This window comes from Eleutherodactylus coqui, chromosome 11, assembly GCF_035609145.1.
Source record: "Eleutherodactylus coqui strain aEleCoq1 chromosome 11, aEleCoq1.hap1, whole genome shotgun sequence".
NCBI classification, from domain to species: domain Eukaryota; kingdom Metazoa; phylum Chordata; class Amphibia; order Anura; family Eleutherodactylidae; genus Eleutherodactylus; species Eleutherodactylus coqui.
This window is the reverse complement of record NC_089847.1, coordinates 70,284,221-70,307,204: the sequence shown is the minus strand read 5'-3', so window position 1 is coordinate 70,307,204 and position 22,984 is coordinate 70,284,221. Positions and strand designations below refer to the sequence as shown.

At 49.3% G+C, this 22,984-nt stretch overlaps 1 protein-coding gene across 5 annotated transcripts in view; it reads left to right on the top strand.

The window, feature by feature from the left end:
* The window catches only part of LOC136581891 (serine/threonine-protein kinase D1-like), a 339,882-nt gene that overhangs the window by 269,328 nt on the left and 47,570 nt on the right, over positions 1–22,984 (top strand). For all 5 annotated transcript variants that reach the window (XM_066582541.1, XM_066582544.1, XM_066582543.1 and 2 more), the window contains one exon: positions 2,993–3,257. In XM_066582541.1, coding sequence (XP_066438638.1) covers positions 2,993–3,257 — 265 coding nt within the window. The remainder of the gene's footprint in view (positions 1–2,992; positions 3,258–22,984) is intronic.

Here is a 22,984-nt window from a genome sequence, read left to right as displayed (position 1 = left end):
CTTGTGGCTTTATCAATCTGTGTATTATATTCATCCTCCTCCTCCTGCTCCTCCTCCTGAAACCTCACATAATCACGCCGAACGGGCAATTTTTCTTAGGCCCACAAGGCTCAGTCATATTACTTTTGTAAACAATGTTTTTACATTTCAATTCTCATTAAAGCGTTGAAACTTGCACCTGAACCAATTTTTATTTTAACTGGGCTGCCTCCAGGCCTAGTTACAAATTAAGCCACAGTAACCAAAGCGATTAATGGGTTTCACCTGCCCTCTTGGTTGGGCATGGGCAATTTTTCTGAGGTACATTAGTACTCTTGGTACACCAATTTTTTTGGTCCCTCACCTACAGTGTAATCCTAGTAATTTTTATGGGCTTCGCCTGCACTCATGGTACAGCAAGGTGTGTGGGGCTGGCCTACACTTTTGCTACATAAATGTAACTGGGGCCTTGTCTATACTGCAACTACTGAAATGTGAAAGAGACTGTTATCTCCCTAAACTGCTGCAACGGGAATGTTACTGTGGCCTGTATTGACTGCTACTACTACTGAAATGGAACTAATACTGTGCTACCCCTATACTGCTGCTACCGCTGCTAATGCTATTTCACTGGGGTGTGGAAACGGAGGCTTCCCAAAGACATGATGGCGGCGAGGCCATTTCCCACCAACGCGGTGACTGTTAAGGTGCATATAACCACGGACACGTGGAGAGGACACGTAGTGCCTCAAAAACATCCCCCTCCTCCTCCAACAATGAAAACATTCTTGGCAAATACCTTTGCATTGGTCCATCTGGTGGCAGTCCAAGAATTTCACCTTTAACGACACAACAAGAGAGCCCCCTCACCATCCCCCCGCCACGGCCCACTTAATCATGGCCACATTCCGAAAACCAACTAAATAAAACCGCGCTACTAGGTCCGCAGTCGCGACCACATTCCCACCAACGCGGTTACTGTTAAGGTACATATTACCAGTCTGACAGGGGCATGCACTGTGGGCCGAAGCCCACCTGTATTGTATCTGACGTTAGCTCTGCTGAGCAGCGCACTGCAATGGGATACATTTATGTACCGCCGATGGGTTCCAGGGAGCCACCCATGCTGTGGGTCCACAGGGACTTCACATTACGGATTTGTACCTGCCAGTGTCTATGTATTAAAAACCCCGGTCAGACTGGGGCATGCAGTGTGGGCTGAAGCCCACCTGCATTTAATCTGACGTTACCTCAGCTGTGCTGGGCACTGCAATGGGATTTGTTTATGTACCGCCGGTGGGTTCCAGGGAGCCACCCATGCTTTGGGTCCACACGGACTTCACATTAGGGAGTTGTACCTGCCTGTGTCTACTTATAAAAAAAACCCCAGTCTGACTGGGGCATGCAGTGTGGGCCGAAGCCCACCTGCGTTTAATCTGACGTTACCTCAGCCGTGCTGGGCAATGCAATGGGATTTATTTATGTAACGCCGGTGGCTTCCTAGGACCCACCCATGCTGTCGGTCCACACGGAGTTGTACCTTCCTGTGTCTACTTATAAAGAACCCCAGTCTGACTGGGACATGCAGTGTGGGCCGAAGCCCACCTGTATTTAATCTGACGTTAGCTCTACTATCCGGGACACTGCATTGGTACAAACTACAGGAGCAATACAGCGCTGATGAGATGTGCACAGCTACACTAGCATTGGAGTCCGCTGTAGGCACGCAATTGCTGAGGGTTTGTGCAGAGGCCTATGTCCTGGGTGCAGTCAAAGTCCGCTTCCTGCCTAGGATTGCTGAATCTGTGGGCCGAGGCCTATGCCGTGGGCGCGGTGCAAGTCTGCCATGTTTGGCCGCTCAGATCAATTTTTGGTTCATGTCTTGGGTTTCCTAGGACCCACCTATGCTGTTGGTGCAAACTTAGTTCCCATTGCGGTGTTTGACCTGTCTGGCACAAAGGCACTGACTGACTTGGGTTGGGGGCAGAGCGCTGACGGCTTTCCCCTTGCAGTGTGGATTGAGCTATGCGACACCTTGACAGAATGAATACTGTGTGGCACATGGATTCCCCATTGCTATGCCCACGTTTGCAGCTCCTGACAGAGGTGGCGCAGGATTGGAGTACTCATTGCTTCTGTACAGCATTGTGGGCTATTGCCCCGCCCCTTTTAAAGAGGGTCGCTGCCTGGCCCTGCCAACCCTCTGCAGTGTGTGCCTTTGGTTCCTCCTCATGGCAGACGCACTTATAAATAGACATGAGGGTGGTGTGGCTATGACGCCAGCGTGTGGCATGAGGGCAGCTGAAGGCTGCGCAGGGACACTTTGGTGTGCGCTGTGGACACTGGGTCGTGCGGGGGGGTTAGGCAGCATGTAACCCAGGAGAAGTGGCAGCGGAGTGTCATGCAGGCAGTGATTGTGCTTTGTTGGAGGTAATGTGGTGCTTAGCTAAGGTATGCCTTGCTAATGAGGGTTTTTCAGAAGTAAAAATTGGTGGGGGGGGGGGGCCACTCTTGCCGCTATTGTGGCTTAATAGTGGGACCTGGGAACTTGAGATGCAGCCCAACATGAGCCTCTCGCCTGCCCTATCCGTTTCTGTCATTCCCATCACTTTCTTGAATTTCACAGATTTTCACAAATGAAAACCTTAGCGAGCATCGGCGATATACAAAAATGCTCGAGTCACCCATTGACTTCAATGGGGTTCGTTACTCGAAACGAACTCTCGAGCATCGCGGGAAGTTCGACTCGAGTAACGAGCACCCAAGCATTTTGGTGCTCGCTCATCTCTAGCAATAAAGTTTCCCTTTTTGTCTAATATTACCTTTTGTGTAAAGATCAGAAATCCATTTAATGTGAAAAATAAGCAATAACCTGGTATATCAGGAAAAATTGTTTTTTTGTTTTTTTTTAACAAAGTGCTGAATTGTCTAAGGACCTATAATCTGAGACAATGTAACAATACACATACACTTATAATAAATAAGAAACTTAATATGTTCCATTACTTTTTAGGAATTGCCTCTTTCTGATATCCTTCATACTGAGGCCTTTGACAAAAAAGAAAATTTCCTGACAAAACATGTGGAGACTCCTCACTACTTTGAGCTGTTAACAGACACCTTGGTGTATTATGTTGGGGAGCAACGTCCTAATCCCCAAGCAGGTTACAACCATGCAGATTCTGGAGACAGGTGGTATAGAATGATTCGTCAAGCCCTGATGCCTGGCATGAATGAGAGCACAGCAACAAAGGATTCAGCACAGTCAAGTATTCCAGGTGAGATGATTTTTTAAATCTGCAGGCAAATGGTTTGTTATAATTAGAGTTGATCTGTCTCTTCAATACAATCAAATTTATTCAATCCCTATTGCACATTAGGTATATTGTATTTGCAAAAAAAATCAAACACAAACAATTTAGGCCACTCTCACACATAGGGTCGACAAAACACTGCGGTTTTACCAGTTTTCGGAGGCAGTTTACTGCCTCTGACAGTGCGTTTTTAATGCATTCTGATGGGTGATTAGTTACGTGTGGTAATTGCGGTAAAATAGAGCAGACAGTGCTCAAAAATCATGGTGCTACAAAACGATGACTTCGAGTACATTTCTACGAGGCCCATTGAATTCAATGGGAACATTTTACCGTGATTACCAAGGTGTTCAAATGCTGGGGTAATCGAGTTAAAAAACGCATGTGTGAAAGTGGCCTTAAATAGCTCAACATAACTAATATAGCAAGTTCTTCCTGTAAATTCAACACAAATTGGCACATTTAATGACTACTCCTGTCTCAGAATTACTCAACCCATTCATTATAAGTGTATTTAGTACCCAGTAGAAAGAAAAAACTTTTCCTCCTTGTTAGCCAGCAGCATAAAATGTAATTGTTCTCAGTAAGTAGAGATGAGCGAACACCAAAATGTTCGGGTGCTCGTTATTCGGAACGAACTTCCCGCGATGCTCGAGGGTTCGTTTCGAACAACGAACCCCATTGAAGTCAATGGGCGACCAGAGCATTTTTGTATTTCGCCGATGCTCGCTAAGGTTTTCATGTGTGAAAATCTGGGCAATTCAACAAAGTGATGGGAACTACACAGCAACGGATAGGGCAGGCGAGGGGCTACATGTTGGGCTGCATCTCAAGTTCACAGGTCCCACTATTAAGCCACAATACCGGCAAGAGTGGGCCCCCCCCCCTCCCAACAACTTTTACTTCTGAAAAGCCCTCATTAGCATGGCATACCTTTGCTAAGCACCACACTACCTCCAACAAAGCACAATCACTGCCTGCATGACACTCCACTGACACTTCTCCTGGGTTACATGCTGCCCAACCGCCCCCCCTCCCCCCCACAGCGCACACCAAAGTGTCCCTGGGCAGCCTTCAGCTGCCCTCATGCCACACCACGCTCATGTCTATTTAGAATTGCGTCTGCCATGACGAGGGACCGCAGGCACACACTGCAGAGGTTGGCACGGCTAGGCAGCGACCCTCTTTAAAAGTGGCGGAGCGATAGCCCACAATGCTGTACAGAAGCAATGAGAAATAGAATCCTGTGCCACCGCCATCAGGAGCTGCACACGTGGGCATAGCAATGGGGAACCTATGTGCCACACACTATTCATTCTGTCAAGGTGTCTGCATGTCCCAGTCAGACCGGGCTTTTTAATTCATAGACACAGGCAGGTACAACTCCCTATTGTGAAGTCCCTGTCGACCCACAGCATGGGTGGCTCCCTGGAACCCACCGGCGGTACACAGAAATATCCCATTGCATTGCCCAACACAGCTGAGGTAGTAATGTCGTGCTTAATGCAGGTGGGCTTCGGCCCACACTGCATGCCCCAGTCTGACTGGGGTTCTTTATAAGTGTACAGATGTAGTAAAAACTCCGTGTGCACCTACAGCATGGGTGGGTGCCAGGAAGCCACCGGCGGTACATAGAAATATCCCATTGCATTGCCCAACACAGCTGAGGTAGTAATGTTGTGCTTAACCCTTTCCAATCCAATTTGTATATGGTTTTCCTAGGGGGCTTACTCTTTTTCTGCCGTTATACAACGGCGCTATATGCTGGCTAAAGCCAGTACTGCATGAGCTGACACGTAGGATAGGCTCCGACAGCAGAGAGGCTGGCAATATACAGTAAGAGAACCCCGACGGACGTCTACCAACAACGGAGCTGTACAGCCTTAAACCCTAATGTCTTCACAGGTCACACAGTGGACTGGAAAGGGTTAATGCAGGTGGGTTTCGGCCCACACTGCATGCCCCAGTCAGACTGGGTTTCTTTATAAGTGGAAACAGATGCATTTATAATTCCCTGTGGACCCACAGCATGGGTGGGTGCCAGGAAGCGGTACATAGAAGTATCCCATTGCATTGCCCAACACAGCTGAGGTAGTAATGTCGTGCTTAATGCAGGTGGGCTTCGGCCCACACTGCATGCCCCAGTCAGACTGGGGTTCTTTAGAAGTGGACACATGTAGGTTAAACTCCCTGTGGACCCACTGCCTGGGTGGGTGCCAGGAAACCACCGGCGGTACATAGAAATATCCCATTGCATTGCCCAACACAGCTGAGGTAGTAATGTCGTGCGTAATACAGGTGGGCTTCGGCTCACACTGCATGCCCCAGTCAGACTGGGGTTCTTTAGAAGTGGACACATGTATTAAAAACTCCGTGTGCACCTACAGCATGGGTGGCTCCCTGGAACCCACCGGCGGTACATAAAAATATCCCATTGCATTGCCCAACACAGCTGAGGTAACGTCAGCTGTAATGCAGGTGGGCTAAAAATTAATTTGATTACACTGTAGGCGAGGGCCCACAAAAATTGCTGTATCAACAGTACTAATGTACATCCCAAAAATTGGCCATGGCCAGCCAAGAGGGCAGGTGAAACCCATTAATCGCTTTGGTTAATGTGGCTTAAGTGGTAACTAGGCCTGGAGGCAGCCCAGTGTAACGAAAAATTGGTTCAAGTTAAAGTTCCAATGCTTTTAAGCGCATTGAAACTTATAAAAATTGTTCAGAAAAATTATTTGAGTGAGCCTTGTGGCCCTAAGAAAAATTGCCCGTTCAGCGTGATTACGTGAGGTTTCACGAGGAGGAGCAGGAGGAGGAGGAGGAGGAATATTAGACACAGATTGATGAAGCAGAAATGTCCCCGTTTTGGATGGTGAGAGAGAACGTAGCTTCCATCCGCGGGTGCAGCCTACGTATTGCTTACGTATCGCTGCTGTCCGCTGGTGGAGAACAGAAGTCTGGGGAAATCCAGCCTTTGTTCATCTTGATGAGTGTTAGCCTGTCGGCACTGTCGGTTGACAAGCAGCTACGCTTATCTGTGATGATTCCCCCAGCCGCACTAAACACCCTCTCCGACAAGACGCTAGCCGCAGGACAAGCAAGCACCTCCAGGGCATACAGCGCTAGTTCAGGCCACGTGTCCAGCTTCGACACCCAGTAGTTGTAGGGGGCAGAGGCGTCACCAAGGATGGTCGTGCGATCCGCTACGTACTCCCTCACCATCCTTTTACAGTGCTCCCGCCGACTCAGCCGTGACTGGGGAGCGGTGACACAGTCTTGGTGGGGAGCCATAAAGCTGGCCAGGCCCTTAAAGACTGTTGCACTGCCTGGGATGTACATGCTGCTCGATCTACGCACATCCCCTGCTACCTTGCCCTCGGTACTGCGCCTTCTGCCACTAGCGCTGTCGGCTGGGAATTTTACCATCAGCTTGTCCGCAAGGGTCCTGTGGTATAGCAACACTCTCGAACCCCTTTCCTCTTCGGGAATCAGAGTGGGCAGGTTCTCCTTATACCGTGGATCGAGCAGTGTGTACACCCAGTAATCCGTCGTGGCCAGAATGCGTGCAACGCGAGGGTCACGAGAAAGGCATCCTAACATGAAGTCAGCCATGTGTGCCAGGGTACCTGTACGCAACACATGGCTGTCTTCACTAGGAAGATCACTTTCAGGATCCTCCTCCTCCTCCTCCTCCTCCTCCTCAGGCCATACACGCTGAAAGGATGACAGGCAATCAGCCGGTGTACCGTCAGCAGCGGCCCAAGCTGTCTCTTCCCCCTCCTCCTCATCCTCCTCATGCTCCTCCTCCTCCTCCTGTACGCGCTGAGAAATAGACAGGAGGGTGCCCTGACTATCCAGCGGCATACTGTCTTCCCCCGCCCCCGTTTCCGAGCGCAAAGCAGCTGCCTTTATGGTTTGCAGGGAATTTCTCAAGATGCATAGCAGAGGAATGGTGACGCTAATGATTGTAGCATCGCCGCTCACCACCTGGGTAGACTCCTCAAAATTACCAAGGACATGGCAGATGTCTGCCAACCAGGCCCACTCTTCTGAAAGGAATTGAGGAGGCTGACTCCCACTGCGCCGCCCATGTTGGAGTTGGTATTCGACTATAGCTCTACGTTGTTCATAGAGCCTGGCCAACATGTGGAGCGTAGAGTTCCACCGTGTGGGCACGTCGCACAGCAGTCGGTGCACTGGCAGCTTAAAGTGATGTTGCAGGGTGCGCAGGGTGGCAGCGTCCGTGTGGGACTTGCGAAAATGTGCACAGAGCCGGCGCGCCTTTACGAGCAGGTCTGACAAGCGTGGGTAGCTTTTCAGAAAGCGCTGAACCACCAAATTAAAGACGTGGGCCAGGCATGGCACGTGCGTGAGGCTGCCGAGCTGCAGAGCCGCCACCAGGTTACGGCCGTTGTCACACACGACCATGCCCGGTTGGAGGCTCAGCGGCGCAAGCCAGCGGTCGGTCTGCTGTGTCAGACCCTGCAGCAGTTCGTGGGCCGTGTGCCTCTTATCGCCTAAGCTGAGTAGTTTCAGCACGGCCTGCTGACGCTTGCCCACCGCTGTGCTGCCACACCGCGCGACACCGACTGCTGGCGACATGCTGCTGCTAACACATCTTGATTGCGAGACAGAGGAGGAGGAGGAGGAGGAGGAGGGTGCTTTAGTGGAGGAAGCATACACCTCCGCAGATACCACCACCGAGCTGGGGCCCGCAATTCTGGGGGTGGGTAGGACGTGAGCGGTCCCAGGCTCTGACTCTGTCCCAGCCTCCACTAAATTCACCCAATGTGCCGTCAGGGAGATGTAGTGGCCCTGCCCGCCTGTGCTTGTCCACGTGTCCGTAGTTAAGTGGACCGTGGCAGTAACCGCGTTGGTGAGGGCGCGTACAATGTTGCGGGAGACGTGGTCGTGCAGGGCTGGGACGGCACATCGGGAAAAGTAGTGGCGACTGGGAACTGAGTAGCGCGGGGCCGCCGCCTCCATGATACTTTTGAAGGACTCCGTTTCCACAACCCTATACGGCAGCATCTCAAGGCTGATGAATTTTGCTATGCGGACGGTTAACGTTTGAGCGTGCGGGTGCGTGGCGGCGTACTTGCGCTTGCGCTCCAACAGTTGCGCAAGCGACGGCTGGACGGTGCGCTGAACTACACTGCTGGATGGGGCCGAGGACAGCGGAGGTGAGGGTGTGGGTGCAGGCCAGGAGACGGTAGTGCCTGTGTCCTGAGAGGGGGGTTGCATCTCAGTGGCAGGTTGGGGCACAGGGGGAGAGGCAGGGGTGCAAACCGGAGGCGCTGAACGGCCTTCGTCCCACCTTGCGGGGTGCTTGGCCATCATATGTCTGCGCATGGTGGTGGTGGTGAGGCTGTTGGTGTTGGCTCCCCGGCTGAGCTTTGCGCGACAAAGGTTGCACACCACTGTTCGTCGGTCGTCAGGCGTCTCTGTGAAAAACTGCCAGACCTTAGAGCACCTCGGCCTCTGCAGGGTGGCATGGCGCGAGGGGGCGCTTTGGGAAACACTTGGTGGATTATTCGGTCTGGCCCTGCCTCTACCCCTGGCCACCGCACTGCCTCTTGCAACCTGCCCTGCTGATGCCCTTGACTCCCCCTCTGAAGACCTGTCCTCCTGAGTAAGCGTTGCACACCAGGTGGGGTCAGTCACCTCATCGTCCTGCTGCTCTTCCTCCGAATCCTCTGTGCGCTGCTCCCTCGGACTTACTGCCCTTACTACTACCTCACTGCAAGACAACTGTGTCTGATCATCATCGTCCTCCTCACCCACAGAAAGTTGTTGAGACAGTTGGCGGAAGTCCCCAGCCTCTTCCCCCGGACCCCGGGAACTTTCGAATGGTTGGGCATCAGTGACGATAAACTCCTCTGGTGGGAGAGGAACCGCTGCTGCCCAATCTAAGCAGGGGCCCGAGAACAGTTCCTGGGAGTGTTCCCGCTCCTGAGCAGGTGTTATTGTAGTGGAGTGAGGAGGCTGGGAGGAAGGAGGAGCAGCAGACAGAGGATTCGGATTGGCAGCAGTGGACGGCGCAGAACTGCGGGTAGACGATAGGTTGCTCGAAGCACTTTCTGCCATCCAGGACAGGACCTGCTCACACTGCTCATTTTCTAATAACCGTCTCCCGCGTGGACCCATTCATTGGGCGATGAATGTGGGGACACCAGAAACGTGCCTCTCTCCTAATCGCGCAGCAGTCGGCTGCGACACACCTGGATCAGGAGCTTGGCCTGTGCCCACACCCTGACTTGGCCCTCCGCGTCCTCGGCCGTGTCCACGTCCTCTAGGCCTACCCCTACCCCTCAGCATGCTGTATTACCAGTGATTTGATTTCACAGGCAGGAAATAAATTGGCGCAAGACTGCAGGCCAAATATAATTTTTTCCCTTTTTTGAAAACGAAAGGCCCCACTGCCTCTAGTGAATGAATAATCTAAGTTTAATAACTGTGCTGTTTTCCTGCTAATGTGTCACAGAACGTGAGGGTAGCAGAGTTATTAACTGTGGCAGAGCAGGTATTTTTTTTCCCAATTAAGGAAAGCAAATGGCGAAGCCAGGAGTAAAACGTAGCTGGGTGCGTATGATTTTTACAGGTTGCACACGCAGCCGACACGTGTCCACCGGCGTTAGGACGGACAGAGGCAGGACAAATAGAATTATTTTCACTTGTTTTACAAGCAAAAGGCAGCACTGCGTATATTCTATGAATAATAACTGTGTTGTGGCCCTGCCTATACAATTCTTTCCCTGCAGTATCAATGGAGGGTGGAATGCTCTGCAGAGGCGATTTTGAGAAGCAAAAAAAAATGCAGCACAGCTAACAGCAGCCTGGACAGTACTGCACACGGATAAATATGGCCCTAGAAAGGACCGTTGAGGTTCTTGAAGGCTACACTCACTCCTAACACTCTCCCTGCCTATGCAGCACTTCTGTCCCTAATGCCAGGTGCAACGCTCTGCAGAGCCGATTTTGAGAAAAAAAAATGGCACTGCTAACAGCAGCCAACACACAGCTATCAGTGGCCCTAATAAGGACCTTTGGGGGGTCTTGAAGCCTACACTAACTACCAATTCTTTCCCTACAGCAGCTCCGGTACCAGCAGCACTGTCCCTCATCTAACTCACCAGGCATCTGAGCCGAACTGCGGGAGGGGCCGACTTTTATGTTCGGGTGACACCTGATCTTCCCAGCCACTCACAGCAGGGGGGTGGTATAGGGCTTGAACGTCACAGGGGGAAGTTGTAATGCCTTCCCTGTCTTTCAATTGGCCAAAAAAAGCGCGCTAACGTCTCAGGGAAGGAAGTGAAAGTAACCAGAACACCGCATGGTGTTCGTTACGAATAACGAACATCCCGAACACCCTAATATTCGCACGAATATCAAGCTCGGAAGAACACGTTCGCTCATCTCTATCAGTAAGAGAAATAAAGTAATCTTGTAGATATGATACCTTTTAAAGCTTTATGAAGCTTTTGAACCTACTTGGGGTTGTTCCTCTTGTTGATCTCCTCCCGCAAACCCCCCCCCCCCCCAAAAAAAAATATATAAAATGACATATTATATCAGTCATGAACAGCGCTCACTGTGTGTTAATATTCAATATTAATTTGATATGGAAAGGAGAGGACTCACCTAGTGCTTGCAGTCCAACAGACAGACCGCTGCACATCAGGAATCGACCCTCCAAATTTTTAGTTCGGCTTGCTCCCTTTAACCAGAGGGATCACTGGTGAGCAGCAGGAAGGATCTTTACCCCGGATATCCAACAAACCAAGCAATGATGCAAAGGAGGAATATAACAGAAAAATTGATCCTGTGCTCCTCACAGGGGTGGAACATAAAATTCTTTCATCAAAAAGAAGACTTGTTTAGGAAGTCCCCCAAAGAAGTAAGTGTCTTCTATTTGATGAGAGAATGTTATGCTTCACCCCTGTGAGGAACGCGGGATCAATGTTTCTGTTATAGTCCTTCTTTGTGTGTGTGTGTGTGTGTGTGTGTGTGTGTGTGTGTATATATATATATATATATATATATATGAGATATAACACCAATTCAGAGACTATAAATATTTCACATCACATCCTTATGAAGGGATTCATTATTTACCCCTCTGTTCTGTTATTGTTTTAGGCCGCCTGCAGACGAGCGGGTCGGATCCAGCAGCGAGAATTCTCGCCGTGCGATCCGACCCGAGCGCCTGCAGGGACGAGCGCGTACTCACCCGCGCCTGGCGGCCCCGGCTCTTTCATGTGCCGGCTGCCGCGCAGCCGGCGCATGCGCAGACCGGAGCCGGCGGCTGGGTGAGTGCGTGCCCCGCAGAAAATTAGAACATGCCGCGGTTTGTTTGCCGCGCGAGATTTCGCGCGGCCAAACCGCGGCCGTCTGCATAGGAGTGCGTATTTTAATGCACTCCTATGCAAACTTTCAGCGGCGGAAATCCCGTGGGAAATCCCGCGGCGGGATTTCCGCTCGTGTGCAGGCGGCCTAAGGTGCAAATTAATCACACCATGTCTGTGCCCTTTAATATTAGTGTTAGGAGGAGGGCAGGGGTCACCAGGCCTTTGTGTTATCTCTGCTACTGATTTCTTATATAATCCATTCTGCCATGAAACCTTTTGAACTAGTTAGGCCTGTATTGAGAGTGTCAAAGATGGTTATAAATTTATACTCCCAAATTCTTCTATGACGTTGAGATTTGAAGTTGCCTTTTAATATAGTAGCCTTTATATGTGCTTAGTTGTGTCTGTGGCTAAAAAAAAATGCTCAGCCACAGGTTATTCAGTCATTCTTTTTTTAATTGTGTGGCAATGAGACCTCATTCTTGCTTTAGGTTTTTGTCCTGTTTCGCCAACATAAAAACCCTCAATAGGACATTTACATAGCCCCTCTTTGTCTGCTCTTTTCCCATCGTCGGTCCCACTGTTCTGGCCAATAGATCATTACCCAATAGTAAGCCCAGGGGCAAGACTCAGAGACCTAACCATTCACAATGTCATAAAAGACACTGGAACATTCGATGAAGAGCGCTACAATACACTCATCCCAGGTTATTCCCCGGACCTCCTGGGGAGGGTGGTTCTCTGTAGCTCCTTGAGTAGATTTTGGAAGACCTGCCACAATAAACTCAGAAATCCCCTGTGGTTCGTAACATATCTAGCTCTCCCCACATGTCTGAAAACACTGGAAACACATTTCTACAGAGGCTTTTACACTCTGCCTCGGATAGGCCTTGGTTCCTCAGGGAATGGGAAAGGGACTTGGGAACTACCTTTAACAAAGAAGAAGCTGGTGAGATTCTAAGAAATTCCAATGGTTTCTCTAAATGTGTGCGCATCGAGAAAATTCACACAAAATCATCACTAGATGGTATAGAACGCCAGTTTTCATGGCAAAAGTTGACCCTGGGAAGTAGGATATTTGCTGGAGATGTGAATCCCAAAAGGGAACACACCTCCACATATGGTGACATTGCCCGATGATCAAAGTATTTTGGCAGCTAATTCTTGAAAAGATTAATAAAATATGCAGAACACCTAAGACCCTCAGACCCAAGGGGGTCCTACTATGGAAACCTCTAAACAATTTAGACCATCAAATCATCCACAAAACTACTCATCCCCCTTTACTGGAAAACGAAAGAGATCCCTACAGTAGCACAGTGTATAAAAAAAAGTCTATCAGATTTTTCGCTTTAAAGAAATCGCAGCTTATGAAACAGGCTCAAGGGACAAACTCCATTTAGGATGCCATGGGTTGGTTATACTGAAGACAAAACAGACCCAAATTTCCACCCAACCTTCCCCCTACCTCAATACACCTATTGCCCTACATCCCTACTTCCTCCTTTACCTCCCCCCCCTCCCATCTCTTTGAGTTACTTTCTATTTCAATGGTGCTAGGTTGCACTAGGTACGAAGACAAAACTTTAATTTTATCTTAGGTATGTTAACCAGTTTATGCAATAATTTCTCTAACTGGACAGAAGGGATTCTTTTCCTTTTGTTATTCATGTGCTGAAATTAAGCCGCAAGGACCAACGTGTCCTCTTATGTAGGTGGTTTCCTAGGGAGGGGGGTACCCTCTCTACTGTCTCAGTTCTTTTTCAGAAAAGAAGAGATTGTTTGTTTAAAAAAGACTTGCTCTTCTCCCCTGTTTCTGGCAGACATAGGCATAGTCCTGCTTTCCCTGTGACCTGAGCTTGTCCTATTTAGCTAAGCTGGCAATCCTCCCGCTTTGCCTCAGTGTTGTTGTGAGTTTCTCTCTGACACAAAGCTTAGGTCCTGCTTCTGCATTTATGCTGTTTTTGTCTAGTGTTCATCTGCTTGTTGTACTGCTTCTGCACCCTACCTTTCAGGAAGCCCTTTGCCTGTTCCGCTGTCTTGTTCTTGTTTGATTGTCTGCAGCCCCTCTGTTTCTGCTCTTTTCCCATCTTCGGTCTGTCTTTTGGTTTTTACAGTGTTTTGTCCTGTGTTCTGTCAGTGTTAGCTAGGCCCTAGAGGAAGACCGCAGGTCATTCTTATCAGTACGCCAGCCCTGCTTCTAAGCAGGGATGCCCCCTCTCTCCTGTACTAGCTGAGGGCTAGGTATCTCGTCCATTGGTCTCCTCTCTAGACTGTGTCACATTTGCCTGGTATCTTCGCCTCCGATCACCAAGGGTCAGCTGTCAACGTTGCTGGATTTGTCCTTCGCCTACCCGGTAGGTTGACCCAGTGGTTCCACATCTGTAGCCTTAATAATATCTGTCTGTAGCTTTCTTAAAGCCACACATACAAATTTAATCATAAAGAAATATAAAGATGGAGTTGGCCTTGCTACACAATTATATATTCTCTAACATTCCACCGTTTTGTGAATGCTCCTGCTTTGTCTCATTATCCCATACAAGCTTCCTATTCTCCTCCTAAAGCTATCCCTGTTCTACAGGGGCAGCTTGCCTTACCTAGCACTGAGAGAAGGGTGTGAATGCTCAGCGGGTACTTTTACAGGAGTTCCCATCTCTCCTTCCATACATGTTAATACCAGGTAGGGTGCTTCCACATAAGAACTTATGGCAACTGCACTATCCCTGGTTAGGAAAATAAGTGTGCATGTGTCGCTATGAGACCAGCAGAAACAGAACACAAAACTTAACAGAGCTGCATAGCCTTTTGCATGCTTCTTTAAGCGGCAACATTAGAACATTATAAAATACATTTCCAAGCACAGTCCATTTTTGATCAGCTGTACTTTAGTGATTCATGCAGAATGCACTCTTTAGTAAGTGATCATCACTTGCTACTTTGTTTTATTTAGCTCCATAGAGTATGATAGACATTATGGTGTTTCTTCCTTGGAGATGAAAATACAGGATTTTCTTTCACTTAGGGAGTCTACAAATCCTGTATGTAAGACAATAGGCATGTGTTTTTGATTTGTGAAACAGTATTTCAGAAGGAAAGTAGAAGAGCAAGAGACACAGAACACAAACAAACTAAAATATTTCTACACAAATGCCCAGAGCATGGGAAACAAACAAGGAGAATTGGAGAAACACAAAAAGAGAAATATGATGGGATAGGCATCACGGAAACTTGGTGGAATGATACACATGATTGGAATACAAGGCTTGAAGGATACAACTTATTTATAAGAAACCGACCTAAAAAGGATGGAGGTGTTGCTTTGTAGGTTAGGAAAACATTCATCTACACAGAAATTCAAGCTTCAGACCATGGTAGTTCTGTAGAACTATTTCGGTAAGAATACTAGGAGAGAACAACAGATAGGACACCATTGTAGGCATTTACTATGGGCTGCCTGGGCAAGCAGAAGATATTGATTAACTCTTTCTACATCAGACGGCCAAGCTCTCAAAAAAGCATGACATAGTGATCATGGGAGATTTTAACTATCCAGACATTTATTGGGAATCTCTCTCAGGTAAAAGTAATGGATCCAACACAATCTTATCTGCTCTTGCTGACAACTTTATCTTCCAAAACTTAGAAGAGAAAACAATGGGATCTGCTATCTTGGACCTAATTCTTACCAACAGGAAAGGAATGGTTGAGGAAGTAAGAGTGCCTGGGACCTTAGGAGGCAGTGATCATGCTATCCTTGAATTTTGGATAAAAAGGGGAGGAAGACCTGAGAAGACTCAGCCCTCAAGGTTGGATTTCAGAAAGGCAGATTTTAATGAACTCAGAAAGAGGATAGGAAGAATCTAGAGATGAGCGAACGTACTCGTCCAAGCTTGATACTCGTTCGAGTATTAGCGTGTTCGAGATGCTCGTTACTCGTGACGAGTACCACGCGATGTTCGAGTTACTTTCACTTTCATCTCTGAGACGTTAGCGCGCTGTTCTGGCCAATTGAAAGACAGGGAAGGCATTACAACTTCCCCCTGCGACGTTCAAGCCCTATACCACCCCCCTGCAGTGAGTGGCTGGCGAGATCAGGTGTCACCCGAGTATAAAAATCGGCCCCTCCCGCGGCTCGCCACAGATTTGTTCTGACATAGTTTAGGGAAAGTGCTGTTGGTGTCGGAGCTGCTATAGGGAGAGCATTAGGAGTATTTTAGGCTTCAAGAACCCCAACGGTCCTTCTTAGGGCCACATCTAACCGTGTGCAGTACTGTGGAGGCTGCTTTTTGCAGTGTTGCACTTTTTTTTTTTGTATATCGGCCGTGCAGAGCATTGCGCCCTGCAGTAATTAGACATAGTGCAGGGCCAGTAGTGGTGAGGCAGGGACAGAAGACATATATTGTGAGGCAGGGACAGAACACATATATTGTGAGGCAGGGACAGAACACATATATTGTGAGGCAGGGCAGAAGACATATTGATTGAATATAGGCAGTGGGCCTTTGCAAAAACATTTGGGGAAAAAAATCTATTTGGGCTGCCTGTGACTGTCCTCAGTGTTCTGGGTCTGTGCTGGGTGTAGTAGTCCTCCTAATTCATACGCAGCCAGCTAAGTGTTACAGCAAGCTTGCGCAAAATTATTTCCTGGCTCTGTGTTGGCTGTTAAATCACCGCTGTATTCCAGTCCACAGTGCAACACTCTGCAGTTATTTGACATACTCCAGGGCCAGTAGCGGTGACGCAGAGAGATAAGAGATATATTGATTGAATATAGGCAGTGGGCCTTTGCAAAAACATTTGGGGAAAAAAATCTATTTGGGCTGCCTGTGACTGTCCTCAGTGTACTGGGTCTGTGCTGGGTGTAGTTGTCCTCCTAATTCATATGCAGTTAGCTAAGTGTTACAGCAGGCTTGCGCAAAATTATTTCCTGGCATTCCGTAAGCGAAGTCAGCCTCCAACCACAGGCCAATAAGCGGCACATTTAATTACAGCGTTCTGTTTCTGCACTACTGGTAATACACCATGCTGAGGGGTAGGGGTAGGCCTATAGGACGTGGACGCGGGCGAGGACGCGGAGGCCCAAGTCAGGGTGTGGGCACAGGCCGAGCCAGTGCGGTGGCCAGGGGTAGAGGCAGGGCCAGACTGAATAATCCACCAACTGTTTCCAAAAGCACCCCCTCGCGCCATGCCACCCTGCAGAGGTCAAGGTGCTCTACGGTGTGGCAGTTTTTTAGAGACGCCTGATGACCGAAGAACAGTGGTGTGCAACCTTTGTCGCGCCAAGATCAGCTGGGGAGCCACCACCACCAGCATGCGCAGGCATATGATGGCCAAGCACCCCACAAGGTGGGACGAAGGCCGTTCACCGCCTCCGGTTTGCACCACTGCCTCTCCCCCTGTGCCCCAACCTGCCACTGAGATCCAACCCCCCTCTGAGGACACAGGCACTACCGTCTCCTGGCCTGCACCCACACCCTCACCTCCGCTGTCCTCGGCCCCATCCAGCAATGTCTCTCAGCGCAGCGTCCAGACGTCGCTAGCGCCACTGTTTGAGCGCAAGCGCAAATACGCTGCCACGCACCCGCACGCTCAAGCATTAAACGTGCACGTTGCCAAATTGATCAGCCTGGAGATGCTGCCGTATAGGCTTGTGGAAACGGAGGCTTTCAAAAGCATGATGGCGGCGGCGGCCCCGCGCTACTCGGTTCCCAGTTGCCACTACTTTTCCTGATGTGCCGTCCCAGCCCTGCACGACCACGTCTCCTGCAACATTGTACGCGCCCTCACCAACGCGGTTACTGCCAAGGTCCACTTAAAAACAGACACGTGGACAAGCACAGGTGGGCAGGGCCACTATATCTCCCTGACGGCACATTGGGTGAATTTAGTGGAGGCTGGGACAGAGTCAGAGCCAGGGACCGCTCACATCCTACCCACCCCCCGAATTGCGTGCCCCAGCTCGGTGGTGGTATCTGCGGCAGTGTATGCTTCCTCCACTAAACCACCCTCCTCCTCCTCCTCCTCCTCCTCCTCCTCCTACGCAACCTCTGTCTCGCAATCAAGATGTGTCAGCAGCAGCACGTCGCCAGCAGTCGGTGTCGCGCGGCGTAGCAGCACAGCGGTGGGCAAGCGTCAGCAGGCCGTGCTGAAACTACTCAGCTTAGGAGAGAAGAGGCACACGGCCCACGAACTGCTGCAGGGTCTGACAGAGCAGACCGACCGCTGGCTTGCGCCGCTGAGCCTCCAACCGGGCATGGTCGTGTGTGACAACGGCCGTAATCTGGTGGAGACTCTGCAGCTCGGCAGCCTCACGCACGTGCCATGCCTGGCCCATTTCTTTAATTTGGTGGTTCAGCGCTTTCTGAAAAGCTACCCACGCTTGTCATACCTGCTCGGAAAGGTGCGCCGGGTCAGCGCACATTTCTGCAACTCCAAGACGGACGCTGCCACCCTGCGTACCCTGCAACATCGGTTTCATCTGCCAGTGCACCGATTGCTGTGCGACGTGCCCACACAGTGGAACTCTACGCTCCACATGTTGGCCAGGCTCTATGAGCAGCGTAGAGCTATTGCGGAATACCAACTCCAACATGGGCGGCGTAGTGGGAGTCAGCCTCCTCAATTATTTACAGAAGAGTGGGCCTGGTTGGCAGACATCTGCCAGGTCCTTGGAAACTTTGAGGAGTCTACCCAGATGCTGAGCGGGGATGCTGCAATCATTAGCATCACCATTCCTCTGCTATGCCTCTTGAGAAGTTCCCTGCAAAGCATAAAGGCAGACGCTTTGCACTCGGAAACGGAGGCGGGGGAAGACAGTATGTCGCTGGATAGTCAGAGCACCCTCATGTTTATATCTCAGCGCGTTGAGGAGGAGGAAGAGGAGGAGGAGGGGGAGGAGCATGAGGAGGAGGGGGAAGAGACAGCTTGGCCCACTGCTGAGGGTACACATGCTGCTTGCCTGTCATCCTTTCAGCGTGTATGGCCAGAGGAGGAGGAGGAGGATCCTGAAAGTGATCTTCCTAGTGAGGACAGCCATGTGTTGCGTACAGGTACCCTGGCACACATGGCTGACTTCATGTTAGGATGCCTTTCTCGTGACCCTCGCATTACACGCATTCTGGCCACTACGGATTACTGGGTGTACACACTGCTCGACCCACGGTGTAAGGAGAACCTTTCCACTCTCATTCCCGAAGAGGAAAGGGGTTCGAGAATGATGCTATACCACAGGTCGCTGGTGGACAAACTGATGGTAAACTTCCCATCCGACAGCACTAGTGGCCGAAGGCGCAGTTCCGAGGGCCAGGTAGCAGGGGAGGCGCAGAGATCAGGCAGCATGTACAGCGCAGGCAGGGGACCATTATCCAAGGCCTTTGCCAGCTTTCTGGCTCCCCAGCAAGACTGTGTCACCGGTCCCCAGTCAAGGCTGAGTTGGCAGGAGCACTGTAAAAGGATGGTGAGGGAGTACGTAGCCGATCGCACGACCGTCCTCGGTGACGCCTCTGCCCCCTACAACTACTGGGTGTCAAAGCTGGACACGTGGCCTGAACTCGCGCTGTATGCCCTGGAGGTGCTTGCTTGTCCTGCGTCTAGCGTCTTGTCAGAGAGTGTGTTTAGTGCGGCTGGGGGAATCATCACGGATAAGCGTACCCATCTGTCAACCGACAGTGCCGACAGGCCTACACTCATCAAGATAAACAAAGCCTGGATTTCCCCAGACTTCTCTTCTTCACCAGCGGACAGCAGCGATACCTAAGCAATACGTAGGCTGCACCCGCGGATGGAAGCATCGTTCTCTATCACCATCAAAAACGGGGACATTTTTGCTTCATCAATCTGTGTATAATATTCCTCCTCCTCCTCCTTCTCCTCCTCCTGAAACCTCACATAATCACGCCGAACGGGCAATTTTTCTTAGGCCCACAAGGCTGTCATATAATTTTTGTAAACAATTTTTATACGTTTCAATGCTCATTAAAGCGTTGAAACTTGCACCTGAACCAATTTTTATTTTAACTGGGCTGCCTCCAGGCCTAGTTACCAATTAAGCCACATTAACCAAAGCGATTAATGGGTTTCACCTGCCCTCTTGGTTGGGCATGGGCAATTTTTCAGAGGTACATTAGTACTGTTGGTACACCAATTTTTGGGGGCCCTCGCCTACAGTGTAATCAAATTAATTTTTGGCCCACCTGCATTACAGCTGACGTTACATCAGCTGTGTTGGGCACTGCAATGGGATATATTTATGTACCGCCGGTGGGTTCCAGGGAGCCACCCGTGCTGTCGGTCCACACGGAGTTGTAACTGCATGTGTCCACTTCTAAAGGACGCCAGTCTGACTGGGGCATGCAGTGTGGGCCGAAGCCCACCTACATTAAGCACGACATTACCTCAGCTGTGATGGGCAATGCAATGGGATATATTTATGTACCGCCGGTGGCTTCCTGGCACCACCCATGCGGTCGGTCCACACGGAGCTGTAACTGCATGTGTCCACTTCTAAAGAACCCCAGTCTGACTGGGGCATGCAGTGTGGGCCGAAGCCCACCTGCATTAAGCACGACATTACCTCAGCTGTGATGGGCAATGCAATGGGATATATTTATGTACCGCCGGTGGCTTCCTGGCACCCACCCATGCGGTCGGTCCACACGGAGTTGTAACTGCATGTGTCCACTTCTAAAGTACCCCAGTCTGACTGGGGCATGCAGTGTGGGCCGAAGCCCACCTGCATTAAGCACGACATTACCTCAGCTGTGATGGGCAATGCAATGGGATATATTTATGTACTGCCGGTGGGTTCCAGGGAGCCACCCATGCTGTGGGTGCACACGGAATTCCCATTGTGGAGTTGTACCTGGCTGTGACTATTTATAAAAAAACGCGGTCTGACTGGGGCATGCAGACACCTTGACAGAATGAATAGTGTGTGGCACATAGGTTCCCCATTGCTATGCCCACGTGTGCAGCTCCTGATGGAGGTGGCACAGGATTGGATTTCTCATTGCTTCTGTACAGCATTGTGGGCTATCGCCCTGCCCCTTTTAAAGAGGGTCGCTGCCTAGCCGTGCCAACCCTCTACAGTGTGTGCCTGCGGTTCCTCCTCATGGCAGACGCACTTATAAATAGACATGAGTGTGGCGTGGCATGAGGGCAGCTGAAGGCTGCGCAGGGACAGTTTTGTGTGCACTGTGGACACTGGGTCGTGCGGTGGGGGGCAGCATGTAACCCAGGAGAAGTGGCAGCGGAGTGTCATGCAGGCAGTGATTGTGCTTTGTTGGCGGTAGTGTGGTGCTTAGCTAAGGTATGCATTGCTAATGAGGGCTTTTCAGAAGTAAAAATTGTTGGGAGGGGGGGGCCCACTCTTGCCGCTATTGTGGCTTAATAGTGGGACCTGGGAACTTGAGATGCAGCCCAACATGTAGCCCCTCACCTGCCCTATCCGTTGCTGTGTCGTTCCCATCACTTTCTTGAATTGCCCCGATTTTCACAAATGAAAACCTTAGCGAGCATCGGCGATATACAAAAATGCTCGGGTCGCCCATTGACTTCAATGGGGTTCGTTACTCGAAACGAACCCTCAAGCATCGCGATAATTTCGTCCCGAGTAACGAGCACCCGAGCATTTTGGTGCTCGCTCATCTCTAGAAGAATCCAATGGCTGGATGATCTTAAGGACAGAAAAGTCCATGAAGGTTAGGAAATATCGCGAAATGAGGTTCTCAAAGTACAATAGTTAACAATCCCTAAAAGGAGGAAGAATGGGAAGCATTTAAAGAGACCAGGATGGATAAATGAAAATGTGCACATGTTAAAAACGAAAAAATAAATATGTTTATCAAATGGAAAAAGGGGGAATATCTAAAGAAGAATATAATGCGGTCTGCAGAAACTGTAGAGTGAGTTTCAGAAAAGCTAAGCTAATAATGAATTGAGGCTTGCAACAGAGGCTAAAAGCAATAAAAAAAGGATTTTGGAGGTATGTCAAAATCAAAAGAAAAGTCAAAGATGCTATTGGATGCTTACAGGATGAAAATCGTGAATGGGTTAAGAATAATGTCGAGAAGGCAAAACTTTTAAATTCCTATTTTGTATCTGTTTTTTCTCAGAAAGTAGATGGAACATCAACTGATCTTCCCTGTGCTATTGGGGAATTAAAAAAATGCAGGCTATCTATAAGCTGAGAGATGGTGAGGAAACACATAGCTAACTTAAATGAATTCAAGTCTCAAGGTCCAGATGAATTACATCTTAGAATACTAAAGGAAGCAGCGGAGCTAATTGCTGAGCCACTCACCATAATCTTTGAAAATTCCTGGTGAACAAGAGACGTCCCAGAAGATTGGAAAAGGGCAAATGTTGTCCCCATCTTCAAAAAAGGGAAGAAGGAGGATCCAGGAAACTACAGGCCTGTGAGCCTGACTTCTATACCGGGAAAGATCTTTGAACAAATTATTAAACAGCATGTATACAAGTGCTTGGACAAAAATAGAGTAATTAACCAGAGCCAGCATGAGTTTGTAACAAACAAGTCATGCCAGACGAATCTAATTTCCTTCTATGACAGAATCACCAACTGGGTTGATCTGGGAAATGCGGTGGATATAGTATATCTTGATTGTCAAAAGCTTTACTAAAAAGTATCTCATACCATAATTATTGAAAAAATGACCAAATATGAGATTGACAAGGCAACTGTTAGGTGGATTCACAACTGACTAAGTAATCGTACTCAAAGAGTGGTCATAAATGGCTGCACATCCAAGTGGAAGAATATATCAAGTGGGGTACCACAAGGCTTTGACCTAGACCCAGTGTTGTTCAGCATTTTTATAAATGATCAGGAGGAGGGAATTGATGGGAAACTGATCAAATTTGCAGGCGACACAAAACTAGGAGGGTTAGCTAACACTAGGGAAAATAGACAGTATTCAAAAAGATCTAGAAAAGCTTAAACAGTGGGCGACTACTAACAGAATGGTATTTAACAAGAAGAAATGCAAAGTCCTACATCTGGGCAAGAGAAATGAAAAAAGCACATACAGAATGGGAGGAATTGGGCTAAGCAGCAGCACATGTGAAAAAGACTTGGGTATACTAATAAATCATAGACTGAACATGAGTCAACAATGTGATGCAGCAGCCAAAAAGGCACACCACAATTCTGGGATGTATTAAGAGAAGCAGAGTCTAGATCAAATGAGATAATTATCCCCCTCTACTCTTCTTTAGTCAGACCTCATCTGGAATACTGTGTCCAGTTCAAGTTCAGAGAGGAGTTACCAAGATGGTGAGCGGTCAGCAAATCATGTCCTATGAGGAACAGTTAAAGGATCT